Source organism: Lethenteron reissneri, chromosome 10, assembly GCF_015708825.2.
Source record: "Lethenteron reissneri isolate LAM-NWPU_2019-01 chromosome 10, ASM1570882v1, whole genome shotgun sequence".
NCBI lineage: Eukaryota > Metazoa > Chordata > Hyperoartia > Petromyzontiformes > Petromyzontidae > Lethenteron > Lethenteron reissneri.
In genome coordinates, this window is record NC_083788.1 from 183390 (window position 1) to 211070 (window position 27681).

Below are 27681 nucleotides of genomic sequence, written 5' to 3' on the forward strand. Positions count from 1 at the left end.
ATACAAGTGTGGGTATGTTGAACTTCCTTACATAACCAACTGTGCTTATCCGAGGCGTGGTGTGAAGGACAACAAACTAAACAGAAATCAGTTTTGTGTGCATGTTGAACCTATAACGATAGCTCGACAAAGCAGCATATCATTTGGACGTTCATGAATTGGAACCTTAAGACACCCCTGCCGCTTACATTTGGTCGTCACACGTGGTGGTGGCCATGTGTTTCTTTGCTGGGCCGGGCCCAAAATTCGGGGAGAGGGGAAAAGAAAAATGCTCTCCCCCACCACGTTGGTGCCGTCGTAAGCCACCTGAGCTGTACAGCAGAGTAGGGAGTGAGACAACCGCATTCACACCCCCACTAATCTGGGGACAGTTGCCGTGTGTAGCTTGGTTTCTCAATCGCCCAGCCACGTGGAGGGGAAGCCGCCACCAATACGAAACGCTACTTTATCATCTAATCCAGAGGCGGAGTTCTACTTCTTAATTGTAAACTACTGCAGGCGGCAACTCGCCAGACTCGAGAAGCTGGCGCGGGCACGGTCCAGCACCCCCTGCGCCCATTTTAAAACACATTCCTGCGAAGGGAGCTGGTAGGAACGTTGGGTTGCTCAGTCAATGGCCAGGGTCAACGGCGGCATGGTGTATTCCGCAAATATGCCCGACTGTGAGGGCGGGCACAAGCCGGCATGAGTAGGTTAAACGTTGAATTTTATAAGGGCACCACGGGGTGATCAAGCCCCTCCCCACCCAGCCGTACCCCTCCCACCCCCCATTCTCCCCACCCAGCCCCTCCCTGCACACCGGACGGATGGACACAATAATCCCCTGTGGGCTGGTGTAACCAGGTGGTTCCTACCAGTAACACGAATGCTTCTTACCCCACACAGCGCCACCCCTGGCAGACATGTGGTGGGGGTACCTTTTTATAGGACCTTTTTTTTTGCCCAGTAGCAAAGTTATGTCTTGGCATCTACATTTGAATTAATTTTTCTTTAACAAAATGATATTCCGATAATTAGCAATTTTTCGCTTATCTGTTGTTTATTATTGATGTATTTTACTGTGTTTTGTTGCGCATGTCAGAAGCGGCGGTGTCGTTTTTTGTTGATGAAACCCAATTTCAGAGTTTGTTGGCTCACCGGGTAATTCAAAATAAACTGATCAAGACATCGATTTGAGCAAAGTAAAAAAAAGCAAATCACAACAAATGCCGCGGAACTCAACCCTTTCCACACCAACAAAAAAATGCAATCCCAACACGGGTGGAGGGGGAAGCCGTTCATTAAAAATCAGTTATTTTTTTATTAAAATGGTTTGTGCATGTGACTTTTTTTTAAACAAATCAAAATGTTTTGGGACCAGACGGATAAGGCAGTGAAGGCAAGCAAGGCACGGTGGTGGCGTGGCCACGTCCACAGGGCCAGCAGCTGAAACGAGGTATCCTCCACACACAAAGACAAAGATCCCCCTGCCAGAAAGCCTAAGCAGACTGTTGGGGCAAGTGTTGTTAGGGAGTAGCAGCACCTATGAAGGCCGGCACGAAGGGGGGTGGGTGGTCCCGCCCTTTGTCTCCCCAGTGGCGATGTTTATTACACACCGCACCAGGTATGCATTTGAGGCCGAGTCGACCTAGAGGGGAGGCTCAGAACCGGTTCAGATAATCGTCACTGGTGTTGGCGGTTGCCATGAGCGGGAATCGAAGTGGGCTTGCCAGGTTCATCATGCTGACCTCTACGCCACCACTACCCATACACACGTCAGCCGCGCTGAGACAGTGCAGAGCCGGCCGGGCATGGCTCAGGAAGCGGGGGCGAGGTTGTCTTTCCACTGCAGCCATTGCACGGTCTGGTTCCAGCTCAGCACGGCAAATAGCCAGTGGAAAAACCACCTGCATCGTGGGGATCCGGATGTGCCAGTGGATAAGTTGTATTAGAAGCCGGCGAATTCAGGAAAATGTCCACTGAGCTATGTAGCTCTTATCAGAAAGCGACTTGGGTCATCACAAATGATAGCACGCCAAAGTGGCTGTCGCGTGGGTTTTCCATCCACTATTTAGAATCAACGTGCGTTTTGAATATTTGGCGCCTACAAATCCCCACGTGACGCGACCACAGAGAAAGAAAGACGCCGCAAACTCCAAATATACAGCAGGCGTCTGGGGTCAGGATGGAACCCACGATCTCCTGTATACCAGGCGAGGTAGTTAACATTTCCTATCCACAATCTGGTGTGGGCTGTGAGCAAGAATCAACTCGGGTCACCGGGTTTGTAGCGCATCACAGCACTGACAGCTACGTTACCGCTCCCCACACCGATCTGACACGCGCTTACACACGCCATTCAACATTTGACAATTAAAACAAATATCCACACAAACTTTATTATTTGCACCATACCCCTTATTATTAAAACCAGAAATTTGTCTTTTTTAAAACGAGGACCGCCAGTAAAAAATTTGGCAAAACGTTACGGACTACAGACGACTCGACATAAGGGTTTCTTACAGGTTTCCCACGCTCAATGCGGATCCGGTCCGTGAAATTTCAGGCCATACATGTCAACACGCGACCAGCCCACCTCATACCCAAAATTCCACAATATTATTAAACGCAGTTTGAATAATCAGAATCTTGAATATGTATAGTTATTCTGGAGGAATGCAACGAGCTACGAAGTCTCTATCAAAATTTGTCCAGTGGGACATCTGCGGATAAAATCGTCCGAATTCACACGCATAAGTCAGCCAAGTGGCTGGACGTGGGACAACGTTGCACGCAGCTCGACACGCAGCCAGCCATGTCCCCTCATGCGTGCAGCACATTGTAGGGTTGGGCGACTCTGCGGTGCCAAGCCATGCCGTTTCTCCTTAGCACGCCGATTTTATTGGAAAGTATCTACTACCAGTGTAGAGCGAGGGAAACCTGCACTTTAAAACAACAGCAGCAGCGACGATGGATGTGCGGAAAGACCCCGGCGGTCACGCCGGCCGTCACCAGACCGGGCCCAATGGTCTTGACCCCGCTTCCCCTGCTGCCACCCACTCCATCATCCCCCCCACTCCCCCAACCGTGGCTCATTGCTGCGCTCAGCCCAGGCTGGGCAGCCCAGCTACTATCTCGTCCTCGATCCCGCACTCGTTGCTCCCGCGGAGGATCTTAAAGAAGCCTGTTAACCGGAGGACCAGCCATGAGGAACACACAAAAACAAAGACACACACACACACAATCAGGGGCGAGTGAACACCCAAACCGCTGTTTTAGTTCATTTTTGTCTTTGTCCATCAACAACCCCCCTCTCCGCTGCCCCACTGTGTGTTTGTAGCGAACTGTGCCGAAGGATCCATTGGGGCATTTTGGTGGTGGTGTACGTTTGTGTACAGTTGTTGCGTGTGATCTTTGCCGTTGTGGGGAGTGGTAGTGTAGCAGTTAGCTCGCTGTGCTACAAACCCAGGCATCCCAGGTTTAGATTCCCACCTCACGGCCAACACCGGTGACAATTATCTGAACCGATCCTGGGCCTCCTCCTCTAGGTCGACTCAGGCTCAATTGAGTACCTTGTGCCATGGTGTGTAAACATCGGCACTGGGGAAACAAAGATGGTCGGATGTGGTGCTGGCCACCCACTCTTTCGGAGACCGTTCCAGCCATCATAGGTGCATGCTGACAGTACTTGCCCCAAATGTCTATTCGGGCTATAAGGGGAACCTTTGTCCATCTTGTGTTTGTGTGAAAAGTGTCCCATGACCTCCTGCCAGTGAGCCTTCCACACTTCACGTAAAAGTCTCAAAAGTGCACCTAGCCTGGCACACGCGGTTGCGCGGACATCACTTTCGCTTAGCGGTGAATTGGAGGCTGTTATTATTGTTGTTGGAGGGTATACTTTGGTGTGCGCGTGTCGGCACGTGTCGTGTGCGAGCCCGCATCGGTAGTGTACCCACACGTTTGGCGGTATGTTAGCGTGTTGCACTGCGTATGCATCTGCACGTGTGTCACGCTGCGTCAGTGCACGCCTGTGCATGCATTTGTGTCTGGCGGAGTGCATATGTGAGCGTACGTTGGTGTATGCGTGCGACTATGCAGTCTGCATGTCTGTGGTGCGTGGTGTGTGTGGTACATGGCGTGTGCATGGTCTGGATGTCGTGCGTGTCCTTGCACCAGTGTGTGTCCCTGCGCGATGGAGTAGGCTCGTGATGGATGCTGCTACTGGGCAGATGGAGGCAGTCGCTCTCCAGCAACAACGGAGAGCAGAGGAGCGACGCTCACATCAACGAGCGGAGCGCCGGGCGGCTAAAATGCAGCAAGTTGGCAGAGTAGAGGGTACAGTTGGTGCAACTACCGGTCATCTCAGTCAACCAATCCATGGGACCTGCTGGGTCTGTCGCGAGACCTCCTGTCAGCGAGCCTTCGACACTTCACGTGGCCTCAAAATGCACCTGGCCTGGCACAAGCGCCGAGGTAACGTCACAGCCACGGGGTCACTTAGTGGCGCATGGCGGGTGTGCGTGGTGTGTGTGCGTGCGTGCATGTGTAACGGGTTCCGGAGGCACTTGTAGAGGTAACTTCTTTATTACGATTCAACACTCCAACAGTCCAACAGTCCTGATACTCTGTAACAACTCCCAGGTACACAGCCTCGGTACACTACTCTGGCTACGCTCTGGAAGGTCGGCCTCACAAGGTCGTAGAGTCGGGAGTTCCAGAGTCCCACCACTGGCTCTCACAGCGTCCCAGGGTTCTCAGATGGCTGGTCTTGTGTTTTGGGTCTTGAGCTACGACTGGCCCTGATCGTCCAGGGAGCTCCCCTTTTATGCCCAGTCCCCAACGAGGGGTGGGGCCGTGTGCGCCCCCAGATATCCCACAGAGCACACACAGCCCCCCCCCTTTGGCAGCGCCAAGGGGATTAAGCGCCTGGGAACCCAACGCCTGACGCCAAGAGGCTTAAGCGTCTGACCCGCCTGGGAACCCACGCCTGGCGCCAAGAGGCTTAAGCACCTGGCCCGCTCAGGGTCCCAGAGCCCCCAGCAGCCCCTCCCTTCTTATGTCACTACACATGTGGCATGCGTGGTGTGTGTGCGTGCTTACCATGGTCGCCCCAGTCCGCGTTCCAGGAGTTGGCTACCAACCAGTAGGGCACTCCGCCCTCCACCCCCCAGCCCAGGATCTTGATGGCGTGGCCCCCCAGCTCCTCGCCCGCCACGTGTTGGTACACTCCTGCAGCACAACCACACCACCACCACAACCACCACCGGCACACCACTGTCAATTCCTACACAACCAACAGAGTTAACCCCTACACACCACTGTGTTAACTCCTATGTAACCAAAACCACAACACTATCACCACTGTGTCAATCCCTACATAATAATAACACCACCAAATCCTACAGGACGTCACCAATGTGTGTAGACCGCTTACACATCACCACCAATGCCACCACGTCTCAACAGCCCCCTTGCAGACTACCACCACCGTGCGTCAAATTCCACAGCATACAAAGACAAACATCCCCCATAGCCTTTAATAGACCGTTGGGGCAAGTGCTGTTGGCGAGCAGCCCCTATGAAGGCTGACACAGTACACGCGGGGGGAGCTATCCAGCACCACGCCCGGCCGGCCACCTTTGTCTCCCCGGTAACGATGTTTACACACTGCACCAGGTACTCATTAAAGGCCGAATCGATCTAGGGGAGGGGCTCAGGACAAGTTCAGATAGCTGTCACTGATGTCGTGGTGGCCGTGGAGAAGGGATTCGAACTCGGAATACAGAATCTTAATTTATCATCCTTGAGAAATCCGATGAGCTACGAAGCTCTTCTTCACAGATGTCCATTGGGGGGGCGGGCGGATAGGCCGGATCAAGGTTCTTGTAGGCCTCAGGTACTTTCGGTTCTAGTAGGCCCTAGGCAATTGTTTCGTCAGCTTTCTGTGATATCTTTCTACGGTTGGCACTGCTGCCCCATGTCACTACTGCCGCCGCAGTCACTCACTAAAGCCAATTTTAAAAAACAACCGTCTCCAATCAACGATAGGACAGCAACGCTTCCTTGTCCTCCCATTGCACTGCTGCTCTATATTTAGATTAGATGTTTGGAAAACAACACCATATGAAGATGCCAATTTGCTAATTTTGCAATGAACAAAAATCTTGAAAAGTTCATCTCCTGTGTTTCATTTCTCTCTTACCTTATGATAAAAAACGACTGACACGACTTTGTCTATTTGTATGAACACGGTACCTATCCTTGTTATATATATATATACACACATTTATTCAAGAGGATATCTTGATTTAAAGCTTTCGTGACTGCAGGGATTAATCTTCTTGGTTCTTTCGGTAAAGTCACGTAGAATGGAAATAATAAAATAATAAAAATAAAACATAATAAAGTAATTCTCACGACGTTTCGGCCACAACGCAAGCAGCCGTCCTCAGGTGAAGAACAGGTCTGTCGAGAAGACAGAGTCTGAATGACACACTCCAGGCTTGGAGTCTCTATTTAAGCTGGGAGGGAAGAGGAAGAGCGCCTTGACAAAAGAATTTGCATATCAAGAGGAATTTTAGCATATTTATGGAAAATGCAGATATGCGATTAGTACTACTTGTGAAATGCGTGGAGGTTTGGCGGAGGGTTTAAAGTCATATTTTGCCCGTGTATTATGCAGGATTAGCAGCATCAAAGGGAGGTGATAGGGGGAAGCATTAATAAAGGGAAGGAATGTTAATAGTATGTAGCTGCAGTAACTAAACCACCACGTATCATCAGTATACTAAATATACTCTCCAATAAGCTGAGCTACTAACAGTAAGTAATACATGCTTCCAGCTAAACTTTATTCTCTTACATCACACGGGTCTACCCCGTACTATATACTCGGTCGTAGTGGCTTCTTGCTGAGCATTTTCCCTATTTTGCACCGCTATCATTTTTGTTACTATATTGCTTTAAAAAATAGGAAAAAAACGAAGGAAAACAAAAAGGAACCTATGTGACTTTACCGAAAAACCCAAAGAATATTAATAAAGGAAAACACAACAAAGAAAACTCAAAGAGCTTCAGAGCTCATTTTATTCCGGTCCGGTCTAAACATAACAATCAGAACTCACCGGACTTGTACTGTGGGAAGTCAGCGTAGACGGTGAAGGCGGCCTCCACGGGGCCGTTGTCGAAGATCTCCTGCTTGATCTGACCCTCGTCGGAGTCGATGTTGTATGCCTTCTTACCTGCACGCACGCACCACACACACCACACACAGACGCGCGCGCGCGCACCACACGCACGCGAACACACCACACACACACCACACGCAAAGGTGGGGGGGGGGGGGGGAAGAGTTGGAGATGTAAGCGATGGTGATGTTATTGTTGACACCTATGAGTGATGGCCATGTGAGTGATGACACCGAGTCTCGGGAGACGGCTGAGAGCAACGCTCACCACCAACGACAAACCTCCAGCCCATGGCCCTTCAACATCACAACCACCACCGCCACTATCATCATCACCAACAAAGACAAAGATCCCCGTGTAGCCTGAACAGACTGGTGCGGCAAGTGCCGTTTAAGCGAGTAGCACCTCCTACGATGGGGTGGGGGGGGGGGGTGGTCAGTATCATGCCTGGCCGCCTTCTTCTCCCCGGTGGCGATGCTTGTGGCGCACGCCGCACCGGGGCACTCGTTTAAAGATGGCCGGGTCGACCTCGGAGGCTCAGGACCGGTGTGGATATTCATCTGGTGTTTAGGCCCCAAACAAGAATCGAACGGGGACCCCCCGCGCTGCACAAAAGCGTGCGCGTAAATATTTATGTGCATACATGCGTGCATGTAGATGTGCGTGCACGTTCGCGCGCGAGCAGTCGTGGCCGTGCATGTGTCGGCGTGCGCGTGAAGGCGGCCGGACGTGGTACTGGCCACCCACTCCCTCGTGTGCAGGTCCAGCCTTCATGGAGGAGCTCGTTAACTATAAACCAAACTATAAACTATTTTTATTTTACCAGGATAGGCTCACTGAGCTATGTAGCTCTTTTTCAGAAACGCCATGGCCACAAATGATAGCTCAATGAAGTGGCTTATCGCGTGCAAATTTATAACAGCATACCTGCCAACCCCTTATCAGTGCCTACATTATTACAGGCCAGTTCAGACCTAGTTGGCCACAAATAGATGAAAATTTTTTGGCTGTATTAAAACGGCTGTATGTCATATGGACTTGAAAACTATTTCCTTGTACAATAGTACTTGTAAACTGTATGAATTGGCAGCGACGTAACAGCCAAATACTCTTAAAGGCATGATGTTGATTCGAAATGTGGAGAGACAAACTGGAGGACCTGGAAAAAATCCATGCTACCATGGGGAGAGAGAAACACGCAAACTCAAAATATACAGCAGGTGGTTCGGGAACAAACCCACGACCCCACGACCTCCTGTATACCAGGCGAGGTAGTTAACATCCTGTCCAAAAAGACTGTTCAGGCTATAGGCGGGGGGGGGGGGTCTTTGTGTTTGTAGATATGTTTGCACGCGGGCATGCAGATGTGTCCGTGTGTGCGTGCAGGTTTGTCCGCATACCAAAGTACTTGTCGGCCTTGTAGTGCGGCGTGTATCCTGGCACGCACTCGTGCATGCACTTGGGCGTGGGGCCCTCCCCACTGCACGGCGGGCGCGAGCCATTCACGTGGTGCTCACACGGCTTGATGGAGTAGGGGCGGCACCCTGCAGCGCGTGACACACGAGCAGCGTCACACACGAGCAGCGTCACACGAGCGGAGTCACACGAGCGGAGTCACACCGCAAGCCGCATCACACACACATCGCCACACCGCTACTCGCCCCGCGCAAGTCACGCTCGCTGAAAACACATGCACACCAGGACGCAGCGTCGCACTCTGGCAAGCGCACACCATCGTCACACCTCCACACACGGTCGCACATGAGCAGCCGTAGGAACGTATCAAATTGTATCAACTCAAGGGAATGGAAGGTGAGGTCAGGCAAGGTCAGGGGAGACCAAGTAATGTTAGATCAAGCCAGGGCAGGCCAGACCAGGCCACAATCAGGGCGGGCCATGGTAGACAAAGCCGAGGGTTGCAGCAAGGGACAGGTTACCCTGTCCGCTGCCGTACTGGCCGCCGGTGACCAGGCCGGCGCTGGTCCAGAAGTTCCAGGCCTGGGAGGGGTAGCCGCCATCACAGCCCATGCCGCACTCATCGCAGCAGGAGAGCAGGTCCTCGGCCGACACGTGGGGGTTCACCTGGCCCTTCGAGTGGATGCAGAAGCGGTCAGACATGGCCTCCACGGCGCCAAACGCCTGCACGAGGAGAAGGGGGGGGGGAGATACACCCACGCAGACACACAGGGAAGGGGAGGGGGGGAGATGCATGCACGCAGACACAGGGGGAGAAGTAACGAGCGTGAACACACCACGTGTCAACGGTGAGGAGGTCCAGCATGCAAGCTGCACAGGAGTATCATTAAATGACGATAATAAAAACGTGAACTTGCAACACCGTGACACCGCTGCGCAGTATTCGCTCGCTCACTCTCGGAGAGAGAGAGAACGACCCGGAGGCACGAAGTGGAGGAGGAAACACAGACGAACAAGGGAGGCAGCAGCCACGCGGCGAGTCGCCACCAAAAACTGGGCGCCACGAGGGCCGGGCATGGTGCTGGTCACCGAGCCCGTCGTGTGCCGTGCCGGCCTTCATAGGTGCTGCTCACTATCAGCACTTGCCCCAGTCTGATAATTGTTTTTTTACCCTTCTATCTGGCAACAAAACTGACACCTTTTTTACAAGGAGTCATGTTTGCATAGACCACAATACCTGCAGTCATAATGCAAACAAAAACATAACTCTGATAATGTATGCACTGTCCTTGAAGTTGATTGGTCCACACCCGAGACAGCTTTCCTTAGAGCCTAGTCTCACATTGGTTGGACCAGATGACGCCAAAAGGCGCACAACTCAAAGACAATGCACCATCAGAGTATGAGAGCTCGGGGTAAGGGTAAAAAACCAGTTATCATATTTTTTTATTGGCAAATGAGGTTCCAATGGTATAAATTCTTACCCCGAGCTCTCATACTCTGATGGTGCATTGTCTTTGCGTTGTGCGCTTTTTCGCGTCATCTGGTCCAACCCATGTGAGACTAGGCTCTAAGGAAAGCTGTCTCGGGTGTGGACCAATCAACTTCAAGGACAGTGCATACATTATCAGAGTTATGTATTTTTTTGCATTATGACTGCAGGTATTGTGGTCTATGCAAACAAGCTGTCAGTTTTGTCGCCAAATAGAAGGGTAAAAAACCAATTAACATATTTTTTTACTGGCAAATGAGGTTCCAATTGCCCCAGTCTATTAAGGCTATACGACACATCTTTGTCCCGTATATGCATACGCATGTGTACGTGCACGTGTGTGTGCACACACGCGAGTGTGCGTGTTCGCGCGTGTGTCCGCGCGTGTGTCCGCGCGTGTGTCCGCGCGTGTGTCCGCGCGTGTGCCGCGCGTGTGTCCGCGCGTGTGTCCGCGCGTGTGTCCGCGCGTGTGTCCGCGCGTGTGTCCGCGCGTGTGTCCGCGCGTGTGTCCGCGCGTGTGTCCGTGCGTGTGTCCGTGCGTGTGTCCGTGCGTGTGTCCGTGCGTGTGTCCGGCGTGTGTCGTGCGTGTGTCCGTGCGTACCCAGCAGGAGCCGCAGGAGCCTTGGTCGCGCAGCTCCCCGATGGTCGGGCAGTTGGGCCACTGCGTGCGTGCGTCAAAGCTGTCGGGCAAGCTCTGGGACACCTTGTGTGTGCTGCACACACAACCAATTAACACACGCGTTACACACACACAAAGTCTGTCCACCCTACCCATATAGCCTTAACAGACTTTTAGGCCAAGTGCACACGAGGGGGTAGGTGACCAACACCATGCCCGACTGCCTTTGTCTCCCTAGTGGCAATGTTTACACACCAGACCAGGTTACTCATTTGAGGTTGAGCCAACCTAGAGGAGGCCCAGAACCGATTAAAGATAATCGTCACTGGTGTTGGTGGCCGCGAGTGGCAATCGAACTCTGGTCGTCGGGTTCGTAGCGCAGCGTGCCGACCGCTCCACTACAGACACGTACACACATCATTACACATGTGCTCTCTTAAGCACACACATGACACAATCACTCGCAGCAGTGGTGATGGCACTGCCACTAAGTGGCAGTGCCATCACCACGGCGCTTGTGCCAGGCTATGTCCACTTTGAGGCCACGTTAAGTGTCGAATGCCCGCTGGCAAGAGATCACGGGACAGACCCAGATGCCATGGGTGGACTGACTAAAGGTCACTCAACAACGGCGATAACCACCGCCATTCGCCACTAAGTGGTGGTGACGTCACCATGGCGTTTGTACCAGGCTGTGTGCACGTTGAGGCCATGTGAAGTGTCAAACGACCGTTGGCAGGAAATCACGGGGCAGACCCAGGTAGCATCCTTCACGAGCCTCTTTCACAGAGGTCGATCTTGACACCACTGGTACCAGTTATCGGCCAGTCCACTCGGCTCCACGTCGTCCCATACCACATCAGGGGGTTTAAAGTCATTATGCCCATGCATTATGCAGGATTAGCAGTATCATGCATGGACATAATGACTTTCAACCCCTCGCCAAACCTCCTACGCATTTCACAAGTAGTACTAATCGCATATCTGCATTTCCCATAAATATGCTAAATTCCTCTTGATATGCATATTATTTTGTCAAGACGCTCTTCGCCCCTCCATCCCAGCATAAAGTCGCTCCAAGCCTGGGGCGTGCCATTCAGACTCTGCCTTCTCGACAGACCTGTTCTCCACCTGAAGACGGCTGCTTGCGTTGTGGCCGAAACGTCGTGAGAATTATTTTATTATGTTTTATTTTTATTATTTTATTATTTTCCTTCTACGTGACTTTACCGAAAGAACCAATAAGATGAATCCCTGCAGTCACGAAAGCTTTAAATCGAAAGATCCTGAACTTGATTTAACTTCACAACCGTTCCGGACCAGCACACCAAGGTTAACGGCCGAGAAGGTTACGCGGACCTCCGTGCACCACGAGTCTCTCTCTCTCTAACACGTAGTAGTAGGGGGCTTTCACGACCGAATACTATGCATAATGAGAAGGTTATTGGGTTGGATCGCATAAACAGGAGGATTTTTCCACAATTCTGTCTGTGGCCTGATGAGGCCAGTTGTCATTTGTTTACCTTTCTTGTACTTTGCACTCAATCATGTTTTTGTACGGTTTGTTTTTGTTGTAACGTTCTTACCCTACTGGACATGCTTACCTATAAATGTCATTTTTTGTGTGTGTGTGTGTGTGTTCGCACACTTTGGCTCTCAAACGGTGGGGTTTACATTTTTTAAAAATAGCCAGGTACCACGCCGTAAGCCCCATGGTGAGCAAGCGGTATTGCTTTTTCCCATCCCTCAACTTTAAAGTAGTTAAATTAGCGATTTAGTGAGATGCATCGTTATTTATTTATTACACGCGCTCGACCATACCAACTCACACGCCTTCGGTGGGGAGACGGCCACTACCAAGTCACACGCGATCGGTGGGGGTGATGGGGACATTTTCTTGAGTGTTAAAAATGCAATAAAATTACGCAAAACGATGCTTGCAGTTACTACTATAGAGTCCGTAAATGCTACCACTATAGGCCATAGATATTACTGCAGAGCAGGCGGGAGGATTGTGGCTGGGGGGGGGGGTAGTAGCAGCCCAGCCCCAACCTGCCAAGGTGCCACCTCAGCAGGCTGGGCAATCTAGGCGAGGCCGGGGGCTCTGCACGGGACTAGGCCTTACCACGGCCATGTTAAGTACAATTTTATTGCTTCTTTCGCTAAACTCACGTTGATAGAAAAATATTATTTAAATAATCACCTTGCAAATATTACATTAATAATTAGTATTTCTTGCTTCTTTCGCTAAACTGACGTACATAGAAACCTAATAACGGAAAGTACCCGGCGTTGCCTGGGGAAAAAAGACACGCACAGACCTACACACACACACATTTGTACTTTTAGAGCAGGTTGGCAGCAAATGAGTCATTTTGGCACAAAACAAAAAACGCCATCAGGGTGGTATCTTGTGGAGCCAGGGCCTGTTGGTCATTTCATTTGGTGAAGTAGATGCGTTGACCATTTTCGAGTTGAACTGCCAAATGGACGACTGTGGGGGAACGCTCATGGATGGGGGAGCCAAGAATTATCCAAATGGCCTCATTGCTGCTGATGTATCTTCCTTGGACAAAAAGTTTAACCTCATCCACACTCTGCCCCTATTTTTGTAAGGCAAAGACAGGCATGTCAGAGCTGTTGTTGATGTATTTGCAAACATTTGATGGCTTGCACAGAATTGCAGAATTCCACATTAATGTGGGCCTCGAAGATCTTGCACAGAAGAGGGTGATCCACTGGTTGTCAACCTTCATTTCAGAGTTCGTGGGGCAGGTCTGAGTGTTGTTTAAAATCCACCATGCTCAGTATTTCTGTGACGATATCGATAGACATCATGGCCTGAATTGAGTGTCTTCAAGAAGTTGCGTGGATACTTCTTGGTACACCTGCGGTCTTGAATACATGGCGAATTTAGATTGAAATGCCCACATGGGCCATGGACCATTTGCTTGCAGACCACATCAAATAGGGCAGGTTCTTGATGGGGGTCAAGTAGCTCAGCACTGACAAATGTGTCAATGTCACTTGCATGAATTTGTTTGTCATCCACAGCAAAATGTGAGCATGAGGAAGAGCACGTTATTGCCACTCAAATGGTGTGCAAGTTACATGTTGTCTTTCCAAAGACACCGCCTTCCTTAGTCGTAATAAGCTTCAGGAGTTCGTCAACTTTGAGTTTGAAGACCCTTGCAATGATGTCACGCGTGTCTGCTGCCTTTTGGTTTGGATAAAGCTCAACCTGGATCTCCTTCCATTTAGGATTGCAAGTGAAGGTGATAAAAACATGGGGCCTGCCATATTGCCTGATGTACGTCATGGCATCCTGAGTCTTCTCATGCATGTATCTCGGTCCACCTGTGGTGGATGAAGGCAAAATAACTAATCTTCCCACATTATGAGCGTTCGCATGTATGTCAGCATTGATAGTCTCCCTGAGATGAGCGCTGTTCCATACGCAGGCGTTTTTTAATTAAGTTGAATGTAAAGGTGCACTCTCAATTTTGGCACAAATCGAAAACATACTGAGTTGAAGAGGTTGGCGCACCGTAATGTGGTTTCCTCCTTCTCTGTCCATAATGAAGGAATAACATTCTTTAGAGGAGACAGTTTTGTGAGGATGCCTTTGTCATGTATCTTTGATAATTTGAGGAATCTGGATGGGGTACCCGTCTTGGAATTGCCAAAGTAAAATGGGGTATTGTAGGGCATTATATGCTTGACTTGTCAGGAAATCGTGTGATGGTGTTGTCTTCGTATCGAAGCACAAGGTCTCATACCGACTGTGGTGGTACCTGCTTTCACTACAGCAGTGCATACTGTGGCAGCACCTGCTTTCACTACAGCAGGGCATACCGACTGTGGTGGTAACTGCTATGATTACAGCAGTGCATGATTGTGATGGTACCTGCTATGATTACAGCAGTGCATACTGTCTGTTGTGGGACCTGCTATGATTACAGCAGTGCATACTGTCTGTGGTGGGACCTGCTATGATTACAGCAGTGCATACTGACTGTTCTGGTTCTTGTTATGATAACAGCAGTGCATACCGACTGTGGTTCACCTGCTTTGATTATAGTAGTGCATACCGGCTGTGGGTTGATGTATGTGTGCAAGTCGATGTGTGTGTGTGGGTCCATGTGTTTAATGTTCGGCAGAAGTTCGCTGCGCGAAGGCGGGGGGAGGCCGAGACACCTCTCGCCTGCCTCAGCGTACTGTCGTTAGCACAAGCAGCTTTTCCCAAGATGGAGCAAGCTGGCTTGGAGTCGTTGGTGTTGGAATGTATGCTGGCCTTGGCGAAGGAGCTTAATGTTGCCCTGCCAGCAATGGAAAAAGACTATTTATCGTCCCTTAAGATCTCCCAGTGCATTCAAGCACATTGAATTTGAAACAGCGTACGCAAGTGGTGGCGTGTACCGCACCTTCTGAGATGTGCGGTGCAACCAAAGAAGTGGAGCCCGCTCAAGCGTGCAATTCGGTCAACGACGGCGGCTAGCGGAGGGGCGCCTCAGAGCAGTAGGGAGAACCCAACTGACGGCAGGGGACCTCTTCTCGCATGGGGAGCGGCTCCGTCCTCTGCTACGATTGCGGTCTGCCGGGACACATTTCGACAGGATGCCGCACTGCTGGGACGAGATTCTCTGGGCCGTCGCTGTCATCCCTGCGGATGTCCCCAGGCCTGCTTGGTTCTAAGGCGAGTCATGGCTCACCTCACATTCGACCCTTACATCCACTTCATTCATCCCGTTAGGTTGTCGGTTCGCGTTCTCGCAGGGCACGTTCTTGGTTGGTTGCAGGGCAGGATGATTCGGTTGTACGGGAAAATGGCTGGTCACACCACCCTGCTCAGTAGTCGGAGTTGGCTCACCCTGTGGTCGTCGCAGGGGCGGGGACGTCGGCCGTTGTTGGGCAAGTACAAGGGGTAGAGGTACGGGTACTCAGACACCGGAGCATCCGCTACTATTATTTCAGTTGATTTTTAACATCCTACCCTACACGGTTCAGGACCTTTGTCCGGTTACAGCTCCGTGCTTTGCCACAAACGGTGGCTCCCTCGGAATGATTGGCCAAATAACAGCAATGGTGTGCATCGGTGACATCCAATTGACAGGACCGGTGTTAGTTTCAACTTCCCTTGCCATACCGTGTTTATTGTACACCGATTTCTTGGGGAAAATGCACCTTAAAATTTTAGTGGATCAAGGGTGCCTGGAACTGCCATCGGGCCGTCGCATGGTCTTTTTGGCTTCCCCCACTCGATTGCGTATGGTTAATGCCACGGTTCGGGTGCTGGCGACAAAAACGAATACTGATCCCCTTGCGGCTGCGGGACCAACTTGATAAACAGGCGACCGCTGAGGGAATCCTGCTCACACCATCTAATAAAGTGGCTCGGGATCTGACGCGTGGGAGCACAAACGCTGGTGTCCAACGACTGTGTACCCTTCAATCAGGTCCTGAATGCGGGGCCGGATGCGTCTGTTGTGCAGGCGGGCACTGTTGGCCCACATGTCTGTAGCGGATTATAAGGGTGATTTTGTTGGGGAAGTAGGGGTTGTGGGGTCCAAGGAACAAGGGTCGGGGATGATGGGAGTTGGATAAATGCGCTCTGCTCGGAGAACCCCGATTTATCGGATGGCTAGAGGTCAGAGTTGCACTTGCTCTTGGTTGAATTTGTTGACGTTTTCAGTAAAAGCAAATACGATATCAGCCGGGCCACCCTTTTGAACCACCACATTGACATGGGTGGCGCTGCTCCAATCCGTCCAAACCCCTACAGGTTAAGCCCCACAGAAAACAAGTGCATCAGGCAGTCCGTGGGGCGCTTCCATAGTTCTTGTTAAGAAGCCAGACGGAAGTCTACGGTTCTGCGTTGACTTCCGCAAATTAAATAAAATCTGTGGCTGACGCGTATCCTCTCGAGAATGGATGACTCGCTAGAAGCGTTGGCAGGTGCGAGATATTTCTCTACTCTTGACCTGCTTTCAGGGTTCTGGCGATTGCCCTTGGATGATGTTTCTAAACCGAAAACTGCTTTCCGTACACCACACGGCTCCCTATGGGCCTCCACTCGGCTCCAGCGACGTTCCAACGGCTCATGGAACTGATTTTGGCGGGCCTACAGTGGGGTTCTTGTTTGATCTACTTAAAGGATGCAATTGTTTTTAGTCGCACGTTCGAGGAGCACTTGAAACGGCTACGTGCGGTTTTTTTTTATTGCGGGCGGCGAACCTCAAATTCAAGCTGCAAAAATGTTATCTGCTGCAGAAGTGGGTGCGGTACCTGGGGTACATCGTTAGCAGGTCGGGAATAGCCACCGACCCCGATAAGACTGCGTTCGTGCGCGCTTGGCCGACTCCCAAGACGGTGGGTGAAGTACGCAGCTTTATTGGGTTCGTGTCTTACTATCGCCCCGCCCCTCCGGTACCCAGATTTTTCACTTCCCTTTGTCTTGGACACAGACGCCAGCATCACTGGCATTGGCGCCGTGCTGTTTCAAGTGGTGGATGGGGTAGAATGTGTCTTCGCGTACAGCAGCAGGGTGCTGTCCTCGACCGAGCAGCGCTACTGTGTCACGCGCCGGGAATTGCTAGCCATTGTGTTCTTTTTTGCAGCAATATCGGCCGTACCTCTATAGGATGACCTTTGAGGAGTTCTGATCACGCCGCCCTTCAGTACGCGCTGCGCATTGAATAAACATCCGGCCAGCTATCCCGATGGTTGGAGATCCTCCAGGACTATTCGTTTAAAGTTTCGTATCAAAAGGGTTCGAGCCATACGAATGCAGACGCGCTTTCGCGGTTACCACCACGCGATGAGTGCGCATGCCTTTCCGGCTCGGGGCGCAGTAAGCTGCCTGTCGAAGCCGTATCTCCGACGGTTGTCGCGTCCGTGGGGGGTGTGGGCTCTGACATTCCAGGGGGTCCTAAAAAGGTGCGATACCACCCTTGGTCTCGACCACGCAGAATAGGGGCGCCTGCAGGTGGAGGACGCCTTCTTATTGAAACTGCGGAGGCGTGTTTGGGACGCTGAGGTAGGGTGGTTGCCCCTGTCATCCTTTAGGAGGGATTGTTGATGTACTGGGACGGCGGGTTGCGCCGTTATGCTATCGTAGTATCCACTGCCCTGCGCGGCAGAATCATCTGGGCGGTGCATGAATGACTGCTGCACCTTGGGGTACATAAGACGCTCGTAACCATTAACTAAATTTTTTTTGGCCTGGGATGGCAGGGGACGTTGCCATAATGCTCAAAAGGTGTGTGGCAAACCCCTACCTAAATTGGGTTGTTCCCATTTGCAATCCATTCAAGTATCCCACAAACGAACTGGTTGGTTGGCGTTGAGTATTTTTCCCGCTGGCCTATGGCCTGGCCACTCCCCAATCAGTCGGCGACGGTTATCGCCGAGACGTTCCTTCATGGGTATGTGCTGGATAAGCGCCTCCTCACTGATCAAGGCAAAACATTTTTCTTCCAAATTATTGAAAGAGGCATGTGACTTGTTGGGTATGAAGAAAGTACGGACATCGCCCTATCATCCCCAGACTGACGGGATGGTAGAATGCCTGCATAGGACCATTACTTCCATGTTGAGTCAGCAGGTTTGTGAGTCCCAAACTGACTGGAACTTGCACATCCCTGGGCTCCTTACGGCCTACAGAATGGCCCCTCGCGCTTCCATTGGATATTCACAGTTTTTTTTATATATGGGAGGAAGCAGGACCCCCCTATTGACGTCCAACTACACTTGGGACCGGGCAAGGTCAGCAGTAGCATGCCTGCGCCTATACGCCTTACTCTTCAACGAGTGTCTGAGGCGCGGGAGGCCTCAAAGGAAAATTCGCCCTTACAGCAGTCAGGCAATGAGCAGTTGAGGGGGCTTCACCTGTCTGGCAAGCCTTGGTCGCCAGGTGACAAGGCTTGGCTGCATCTCCCTCAAGTTCCAATTGGTACAAGCCCTGGCGGGGGCCGGTCGACGTGATCCAGACCAATAGACTGCAGCGTGTGAAAATTCGGTTCGGTCGTCGGTGATGTGATGTTGGTTAATAAACAGTGTTGCCTCCAAGTCCTAGTGTGCGCCCCGATTGAACCCATTAAACTCGTAACGAATTGGCCACACTTTGTTTACATGACAAACCCTTACTAATTGGCTGTGTCGGATGGTGGCGAGTTTAACAACACATTAAACATAAAAAACGCCTGTATTATGGTCTCTCTCTCTACACCAGTTTCGTGGCTCATCGGATTTCTCCTGGACAAATAAAGATTTTGATTCCGTAAAAAGCACGCGACTTTTGTGCAGGCCGCCACCCCACTCCAGACCCCTCTGCCCGCCGCCCGCGGTGAAAACAGACGCCGCTCCTCCTCAGTGCAGTGGCGTCGTCGAATCTGCGATGCCAGCCTCTTCCTTCCTCCCTCTCCTCACCTCACCCAAGCCCTTTTCTCCCTTATCTCCTTTCCTTTACTCTTTGGTTCTTTCGGTAAAGTCACGTAGATAGGAAATTAATAGACTACGACGTTTCGATCGCAACACAAGCAATCGTGATCAGATGAGACCAACAACAGCAGCAGAACTGCTGAGGCAGGAGAAAGAGCTGCTGCAACAAGAGGTTATATAGGCTTGAGGTGGGCTCAACCCAATTCCCTTCTCCCCGCCGTTCATGTCCACATTATCCTCGAGCGACATCCTTGGCTGCGGCGTGCATAAAAGGGGCACAACAAAGTTACTCAAACCCCTTTCCAATTTGTAGAAAAAAAATCAGTTCCCTCTAAAAAAATGCCGCGAAGCGACAATACGAGCAGAAATCACGGACAAGCGGAGGGCTTGTGGGGCCGTTATCATCCGCTGGGGATCACCCTGTGTCCAGGAGAACGGCCGGTGAGTTGGGGAGGGGGGGGAACTCCACTGACCGTGTCGGCAGCTTGGGCCCTCCCAGCACGGTGCCGCACAACCTGCGCACGTCCTCCACAGACGCGCCGTCAAACGCGTGGCCCGCCTGCGTCCCACCACACATGCGTGCGAATGGGGGGTGGGGGTGGAGTGGGGGTGGAGTGGGGGGTGTAGGGTCACGACATGCGGCACGCCGGCGATTCAGTCACGATTCGTTTTTGTTGGACGAAGTTCATGATTAATTTCAGCGCTCGCCACGCAAGATGCCGTCGGGCTTTTTTATCGAGCCCAGAATTTTATGGCGAGACGACGGGAGAAGCGGAACACAAGAGGCGGGGAAGAGGACGTGGGGCCATGATGGGTCTCGGTTATAGGGCACCACGGTGGTTAGATGACCTCCCCGGGTATACATAAGGTCGTGGGTTCGAGATCCCGACCCCGAGGGCTGCAGTCTCTCGCTCTCCCTGTGGTCGCGAGGATTTTTCTCCCGTGTCCTCCGGTTTTTCCCCTCCACATTTACAATCAACACCACGCGCTTAAGAGTAGATAGCTGCTGCTATAAAATTCCACGTGATAATCCACTTCGTTGTTGCTTCTGATAAAGAGCTACACAGGCTTAGTGGGCCGTAACGGGTAAAATATATTCTTTTAGTTTAATGTTGTTTACATGCCGCCCGCTATATTAACAATATTATAACATTATATTATTATACTGCCTGTGAATGTTACCAGTGCTTAGTTAGCTTAAATATTTACAAGAAAACTTCAAGGGCACCTACACATACTGGGGAAAGGCACTGCGCTCTCTAGCCAGGCAGCACCGTCGCTTAGGGCACTTGGCTCGCGGGTTTCAACATGACGAGCGCTACCGCTGCCGAGGCGATGCGGCAAACAGCAGCGGCGCCGGTTGGGACGCGGAGCACAGCAGCATTGGAGGGGGCCCCACGGGTCCGGTGACCGAGGAGTGTGTGTGTGTGTGGGAGGGGCAAGTGCAGGAATTGTACAGGGAGTGCGAGCGGCGAGCAGTGTGCGCGAGCGGCGAGCAGTACGGTACCCTCTTCCTCACCTGCCAGGTGGTGCCCAGCGTGTTGACGTAGTTGGCCATGTACTTAGAGAGCGGAGGGAGCAGCGGGACGGACCGCCCCGCCACCAGACGTGTAGCGCACACCACGCACAGCAGCAACAGCACACGCAGCATCGTTCTGCAAATACAAAGGATTCCCCCGCGTAGCCTTTAACAGACTATTGGGGCAAGTGTTATTAGCGAGTGGCACCTATGAAGGCCGGCACGGCACAAGAGGGAGGTGGGTGGTCAGCACCATGCACTAGCCGCCTTTGGTTACCCCAGTGGTAATGTTTTAAGACACCGCACCAGGTACTAATTTTAGGATGAGTGAACCTAGAAGAGGCCCGGGACTGGTTCAGATAATCGTCATCGTTGGTGGCCGCGAACGGGAATCGATCTTGCGGTCGCTGGGTCCACAGTGCTGCGTGTGCACATGCACACACACTGAGGCATACACTGAGGCATACACTGAGGCACACGTGCGTGAGCGCGCATGCTACACAAAACATTTACACAGCAGTAATCGCACCTCCGATTTTGTACGGTCGGCTACGTACGGTGCGAAAGAAGTTCAACAAACATTCATACTGCCCATAGACTAACACTCCCCATAGATTAATACTGCCCATAGACTCAACACTGCCCCATCCGCTATGGACGGTGCGAAGAAAGTTCAACGTGTGTAGAAACATTCACCGATTCCGGATTTGTTTTGTTTATTATTTCGGCCGTCATCATAGACAACCTATGTGATATTCATCAAGTCTCAGCATGTGGATATATTTAGTCGATCCCTTAGTAAATGAGAGTAACAATAATAATTAGTATTATAATACGTCACGTAACACTCCTTTTAAAAAAAATGGCAAAAATTTGGTAACTATGCAACGTTTCGGAAAATGCCCCCCGCCCTGCCTACGTGCAGCGCAGATGAGCGCTTTAAAACATTCACTCTACAACAGTCACCGTGCTTAGCAAACTCCAGCATGGGAATTAATGAACGGCTTGCGAGAGCGCAAGCGAGCGGAACCCGCTGACTCACAGCCGATCTGGCAGTAATAGAGCCAGCAACGAGTACCTCGCACAATCACGGAGGAACTGTTGCCCAAATTATGTATATGTGAAGAGGTTTTCATGTACGTGTAGTGACATTGCGGGATGTCATCGTGTGATGCCGGCTCTAGAGATGCATGGCGTGCGGTGTATTGACATCGCGGACACACGAGGATGTGGGTGCAGTACCGGCCCCTGAGGGGCTTGGTCAGTGCTGATTGATACCGCTGGATGGCATCACACTTGGCGTGCAATGCCAGCCCTAGAGGATCGGATGAGAGAGTGCTGGCCATAGGGAATGGGTTACTGGAGGCCATGCACTCCGGCTGACCCAAGAGGACACGTGAACAATTAAGTCTACAAAGGGGCCCCAAGTGGGGGGCTGGGGGTGGTCACGTGGTCCGGGTTGAGATCCTGCTAGAGGGTTCTGGAAGGTGGTCATGGCCAAGGGCGGAGCAAGCCACGCCGCAGAGAATATAAGCCGGGTCCCCCAGAGAGACCGGCATTGTTGTTCAGCCTGAAAAAACCTCCGTCTACGTTCTCCGAGTTTCCAACACGTGGACCTGGACCCAAGCTGTGGTCCCGGTCCGTAGTAGCTAGTTACGGTATAATTAGTGTAGTTATCCTGGTAGTCACCACCATAGGTTGTTATTCTGTTAAGGGGCAGTTACCCCATGTGTTGGTGTTAATAAATGTGTTTCCTCCAAAGAATACGTCTACGACTCAGTTGAACTCACAACATATGTATGTAGAACTTTTGCACCACACGCAGCAAAGCGTGCTAATAGGAGGTGCAGTGTGGAGTCTATGGGCAGTGTTTATTTCCCATATTTTTCAAAGCAAGAGTCGGAGGTGCGTCGCATGAATCCACTTGCAAACGGCCAGCAATAAACGGCACGACCTACGTTGTGACACTGGAGAATTTGGCGGAAACCCAAGCAGAACAGAGAGAGAATATACAAACTCCACGAGCACCAATACCCGCCAATTCGCCACCAAGCGACGGTGACCTTCACCACGGCACCTGTGCCAGGTCAGGTGCAGTTTAATGCCACGTGAAGTGCACTACAAACAAGTAAACCCGTAAAAACAAAGTTTTTCACTCTAAATCCTTTATATGCGTGGCGGCTAGAGTTCTCTCGTCCTCTGGCTTGAGATGGCTGCAATCTATGGGTCAGATGATTGTCTGCCAGTATTAAGCAATTGGTAATTAAATATTTAATTAGTTTTCCCTAAACAGTGTAAAATTTTGGGAAAAAAATTTCACGAAAATTAATTGTCACACACAAATGTCAGCTCGATTGGATCATGGGAAGTGGGTTAAAAAACGAGCGAAAGATTTGCACGGTCCTAAGCAAGCAAGCAAGCACGCGAACTTAATATAAAGGATTTAAAAAACGATAGGGAGTGCAAAGTGTAGGGAAAGCCAAGCAAGGTCACGACATTTTTTTGGGCACATGCCAACCCCCCCCCAAAACACAATCGTTTGTGGAACTTTTGGACCAAGATTATAAAGAATATTGGAGACATGGTCTTGCACACACCCCTGTCCGCAGGCCAAGCCTTGGTCAGGAGTTGAGCTTGGATCGTTTCTCGGATGGGTGATCCACTACCCCTTCCATGAACAAAACACAGGTGTTATAGGCTACAATGTGGGCAGTTCAGCACCATCAATTGTTCTGCACAACTCCCCTGCCCCCCCGCCAAATCCGCAATGACCAGCGTGGTGGAGTATGGTCAAATGCAGTGGATGCGTAGTGTAACAGGACTACTGTGATGGTGGGGAGTGGTAGTTTTAGCGGTTAGCGCGCTGCCGCTACAAACCTGGCGGCCCGTAGTTCGATTCCCGCTCATGGCCACCAACACCAATGATGATTATCTGAACCGGTCCTGGGCATCCCCTAGGCCGACTCAGCTTTAAAATGAGTAACCTGGTGCAGTGTGGAAACACTGCCACTGGGGAGACAAAGGTGGCCAGGAACGGTGTTGGCCACCCACCCCCTCGTGTGCTGCACCAGCCTTCATTAGGCGCTCTAACAGTGCTTGCCCCAAAAGTCTATTCACGGCTATATGGGGGATCTTTGTCTTTGTTTTGTGGTGGCGAGCGATTAGCTTTAGCGCGAGCGTGCTGCCGCTACTAACCCGGCGGCTCGAGGTTCGATTCCTGCTCCCCGAGGTTCGATTCCTGCTCGTGGCCGCTAAAGCCAGGGCGACGATCTGGACCGGTTGCTCAAAAAGATTGTTTCATGGAGAGCGAGGACTATATAATGTAATCCCAGTGACGGATCATAAATACCAGGACCCAGGCATGCCTTTTGGAGTTTGGCCTGAGGGGGTAAAAAAAAGGGACAGAGCAGGGCGAGGGAGGGAAGGAGCAAGCCCGAGACAGACGCCCATCAACCACAACGGCAGGGGTGGGGGAAGCCAGATCAGCCAGACCAAGAGTAACAACGAGGAACAAAAAAATAATGGCTATGGCTCGAGGCCCTTTGTCTAGCAGCAGATCGATCAAGGCCGACAACAACGATTTAATTCCATGTCGACCACGAACGTTTCACAATGACTGCGTGCGGTGGGAGTTCTCCAAATAAAATCATCCACGTATACCCCCCCACCCTCTTCTCCCACCACCGCCACCGCACACAATAAGCAGATGTATACAAAAATTTATAAAAGCCACAACTCTTTTCGCCCAATACAAAACAAAAAGCAGAAGGAGAGGGGGCATGGGGGAGAACCATAAAGACAATTAAGGCTCAAGTGTCATTTCTATTTAGCCACGAGCGTGTTTCCCATTGCAAGGAGCAGTGAAGGGGCGGAACCGCCACAACATTCCGCAGACAACGAGAAAAAAAGACCACGCCAGGCATAACAACTGTGAGGAGACATTTTTGCCGAGTCAACATCACGTGACCAGGCTGTGGCTGTTCATTACAAGCGTAAATAGCACACGGAACACAGCGGGAGTCATTCATTCGCTCCTTGCAAAAAGGTCCTCTGGTCACGAGGTGGGGAACCCAGAACCCACACTGATGGGAGATATGGAACTCGGTGGGGGGGTGGGGTCGCAGGATGGGGTTACCTCCATCACTCAGTGGGCCCCTAACCTCAGACCCCCAACTCCCCTCAGACTACCCCCCCCCAATCAAATACTTGGCCGTACTTTTATAATTTCTTTATACAGATAGACCGAGTTACGATGGTCCGACTTACGATATTTCAATCTTACGATGGCGATACGACAAAATTGTAAAATATTCTAACTTTCGCGCGGCAGGCAAACGCAGCAGCGTACGAGGTACGATACTGTACGTTGGGAGGCCGTGCAGTACAGTATTGTAATTAATACATACAGTATATAGTTTATACAGTACAGTACTGTAAATTGCTCGGTTTTGCTAAATTATCACCATTCTTTAAAGACGCCTGGGTTGGCTAGGCCATCTTTGACTTACGATAATTTTGACTTACGATGGGGTCGTCGTAACGCATCTCCATCGTAAGTAGAGAACTACCTGTAATTGCTTTTAGTGTTTAGTTTATAATAAAGGTTTTTTGGTGAAATCGCATTATTTATAAATGTGTCGCAACCCTCCACCAACCGGCATGGCCAATCGGTAAAAAAAAGTGTCACGTGGACAAAAGACCGGTGTGCTGAAGAGTGAATCCACAACATTGACAATTTGAGTACGACGTTTCGCTGGAAATTACATCCAGCATCTTTGGACGATTTGCACTAGTGGGCTAAAGTAGAACTATTTGTCTTTTGTCAACGTGACACATTTTTTACGGATTGGCCGTGTCGGGTGGTGGAGGGTTGCGACACATTTATAAATAAACGCGATCAAACCCAAAAACCTTTATTATGAATAATACTGGTTGCGAAAGTCTACGTGTTAAACTGAGTGTTTTAGTTTGATGTCCTTCCACCCTCCCCCTGCACCTCCCAATGAGCACAGTTCGCTACGTACCGTGCCAAAGAAGCTCAACGTACACACATACACGCCCCTCCTTCTGCACGTCACCTGGACCGCACATTCTCTCCTCATGGTGGTCACGTGGATTGTTCCCCAGGTTCGTCCGGTTTTGCCCTCCACGTGCGGTATGGATTACTTGGCCGCTACCGTAAATTCCCAACTGTGACAAATGTGGCTTATGTAGTGCGCACTTACCACATAATCTAAACCACACACATGCGCGCGTACACACAGAATGTAACTCGTATCGGCCCTAATATTCCTATGCTGAAATCATTCTTGAAAATCACTCAATAGGGTTGACACTCCGCAGCGTCGCCCACCCCGGAATAAATAAACACACCCAAAATTTGTTACAATTTTACCAGGTAAAGCCCACCTAGCTATATATCTCTTTTTGAGAATAGAGCTGGCCACAAATGATAGCTCAACGTGTGGCTTGGCTCAAAGTGGCTTATCACGTGGAAATTCAAAGCAGGCAAATACTCTAAACGCGTGTCAATTACAAATGTGGAGGGATAAACCAGAGGACTCAGAAGAAAAATCCACGTGACCACGCGGGGAGAACATGCAAACTCGAAATATACAACAGGTATCAAAGTTCGGGATCAAACTCACAACCCTCCTGGATACCAGGTGAGGTAGTTAACGTCGCCACCGTGGCGCCCCTATTTATTTATGCTTAGGGCCCCCTCCAATGGACTGGCACCAACAGCTGGCCTCAGCTGAAGGCCACGAGGCGATCACACACGCGATACGTCACATGACCTCGCGCACCCTCCCCCCCAACCCCGTGACCATCACGTGGATGATACCACACGGCACAGACATGTAACGATTATTAAATATAACAGCCAGACATCTCATACCAGCAGCCTGGGCACTGGTGTCAATCAGTCAACATTGGTTTATTTGAGAGCCGGTCCTTAAGTCTGGGTAAACGTCAACAGGGTCCGTGGAAATAAAAGAGTCTCAAGTCGTCTGTGGAAGTCTGTGGAAGTCATGTGGTCGTTTCCTCCCCAAGTCTGGTCGAATAGGAGCAGCCTGGCACATCCAGTGAAGATGCTCTTGAGTTATCAAAATGTGGGTGGGCACGCATTTCCCCTACCCCTATCAATAGTCAGCTCGGCCAATAGGTGATACTCCATAGAACAAATTTACGATGGTGAGATGTTAACTACCTCGTCTGGTATGCAGGAGTTCGTGGGTTCGATCAGACCCCGACACCTGCTGTCTATTTGGAATTTCAGTGTTCTCTCCCAGTGCTCACGTGGATTTTCTCCAGGTCCTCAGGTTTTTCCCTCCACATTAAGAATCAAAATCACACGTTTAGAGTATTTGATTGCAAAAAATGTCCACACGATAAGCCACTTCACCGAGCAATCCTTTGTGGCCAGGTCCCTTCTGAAAAGAGCCAAGTATGGCTCAGTGGGCCTTACCTGGTAAAATAAAAAACAAAGTTAATCGTTCATTAAATATCCACACCTATAGCCAATGACCATACTAGGCCTTTCCTCTGTGCACTGCAGTCTCTGACGACGCGACGACTAGCTTCACCATCTTCACCGAGGCTCGTTCACTTCGTTTGGTCACGCTTTGTGGTTTTTATAGTGGCGGCAACGACAGTGGTGGTGGTGGTGATTATGAGTGGCGACAATGGCGACGATGATAATCGTGACCACAACGGTGATGATAAGTGTGACGAGGATGGTGACAAAGATAATCGTGATGACAACCACGGTGATGATGACAATAGTGATTATGAGTGTGACGACGATAATCGCGACGATGACAACAACGGCGATAATGATGGTGGTGGTGATTGTGTGTGACGAAGATGATGACGACAACGGTGATGACGGCGATTATGATGGTGGTGATTGAGCGTGACGACAATGATGACGATGATAATCATGATGACAACTAAGGTGATGATGATGACAAGTGATTATAAGTGTGACGACGATAATCGCGACGATGATGACAACTGTGATGATGGC

At 50.8% G+C, this 27681-nt stretch overlaps 1 protein-coding gene across 1 annotated transcript in view; it reads right to left on the minus strand.

Annotated features, from left to right (window-relative positions):
- Window positions 1-1276: 1276 nt before the first annotated feature.
- LOC133340778 (cathepsin B-like) overlaps window positions 1277-27681 on the minus strand; it is a 41735-nt gene continuing 15330 nt past the window's right edge. Inside the window, exons 2-9 of the mRNA XM_061549164.1 lie at window positions 20652-20787; window positions 19606-19691; window positions 10676-10787; window positions 9104-9305; window positions 8567-8710; window positions 7104-7220; window positions 5080-5208; window positions 1277-3163 (exon numbers count right to left, since the gene is read on the minus strand). Coding sequence (XP_061405148.1) covers window positions 3084-3163; window positions 5080-5208; window positions 7104-7220; window positions 8567-8710; window positions 9104-9305; window positions 10676-10787; window positions 19606-19691; window positions 20652-20783 — 1002 coding nt within the window. The 5' untranslated portion in view covers window positions 20784-20787 and the 3' untranslated portion in view covers window positions 1277-3083. The remainder of the gene's footprint in view (window positions 3164-5079; window positions 5209-7103; window positions 7221-8566; window positions 8711-9103; window positions 9306-10675; window positions 10788-19605; window positions 19692-20651; window positions 20788-27681) is intronic.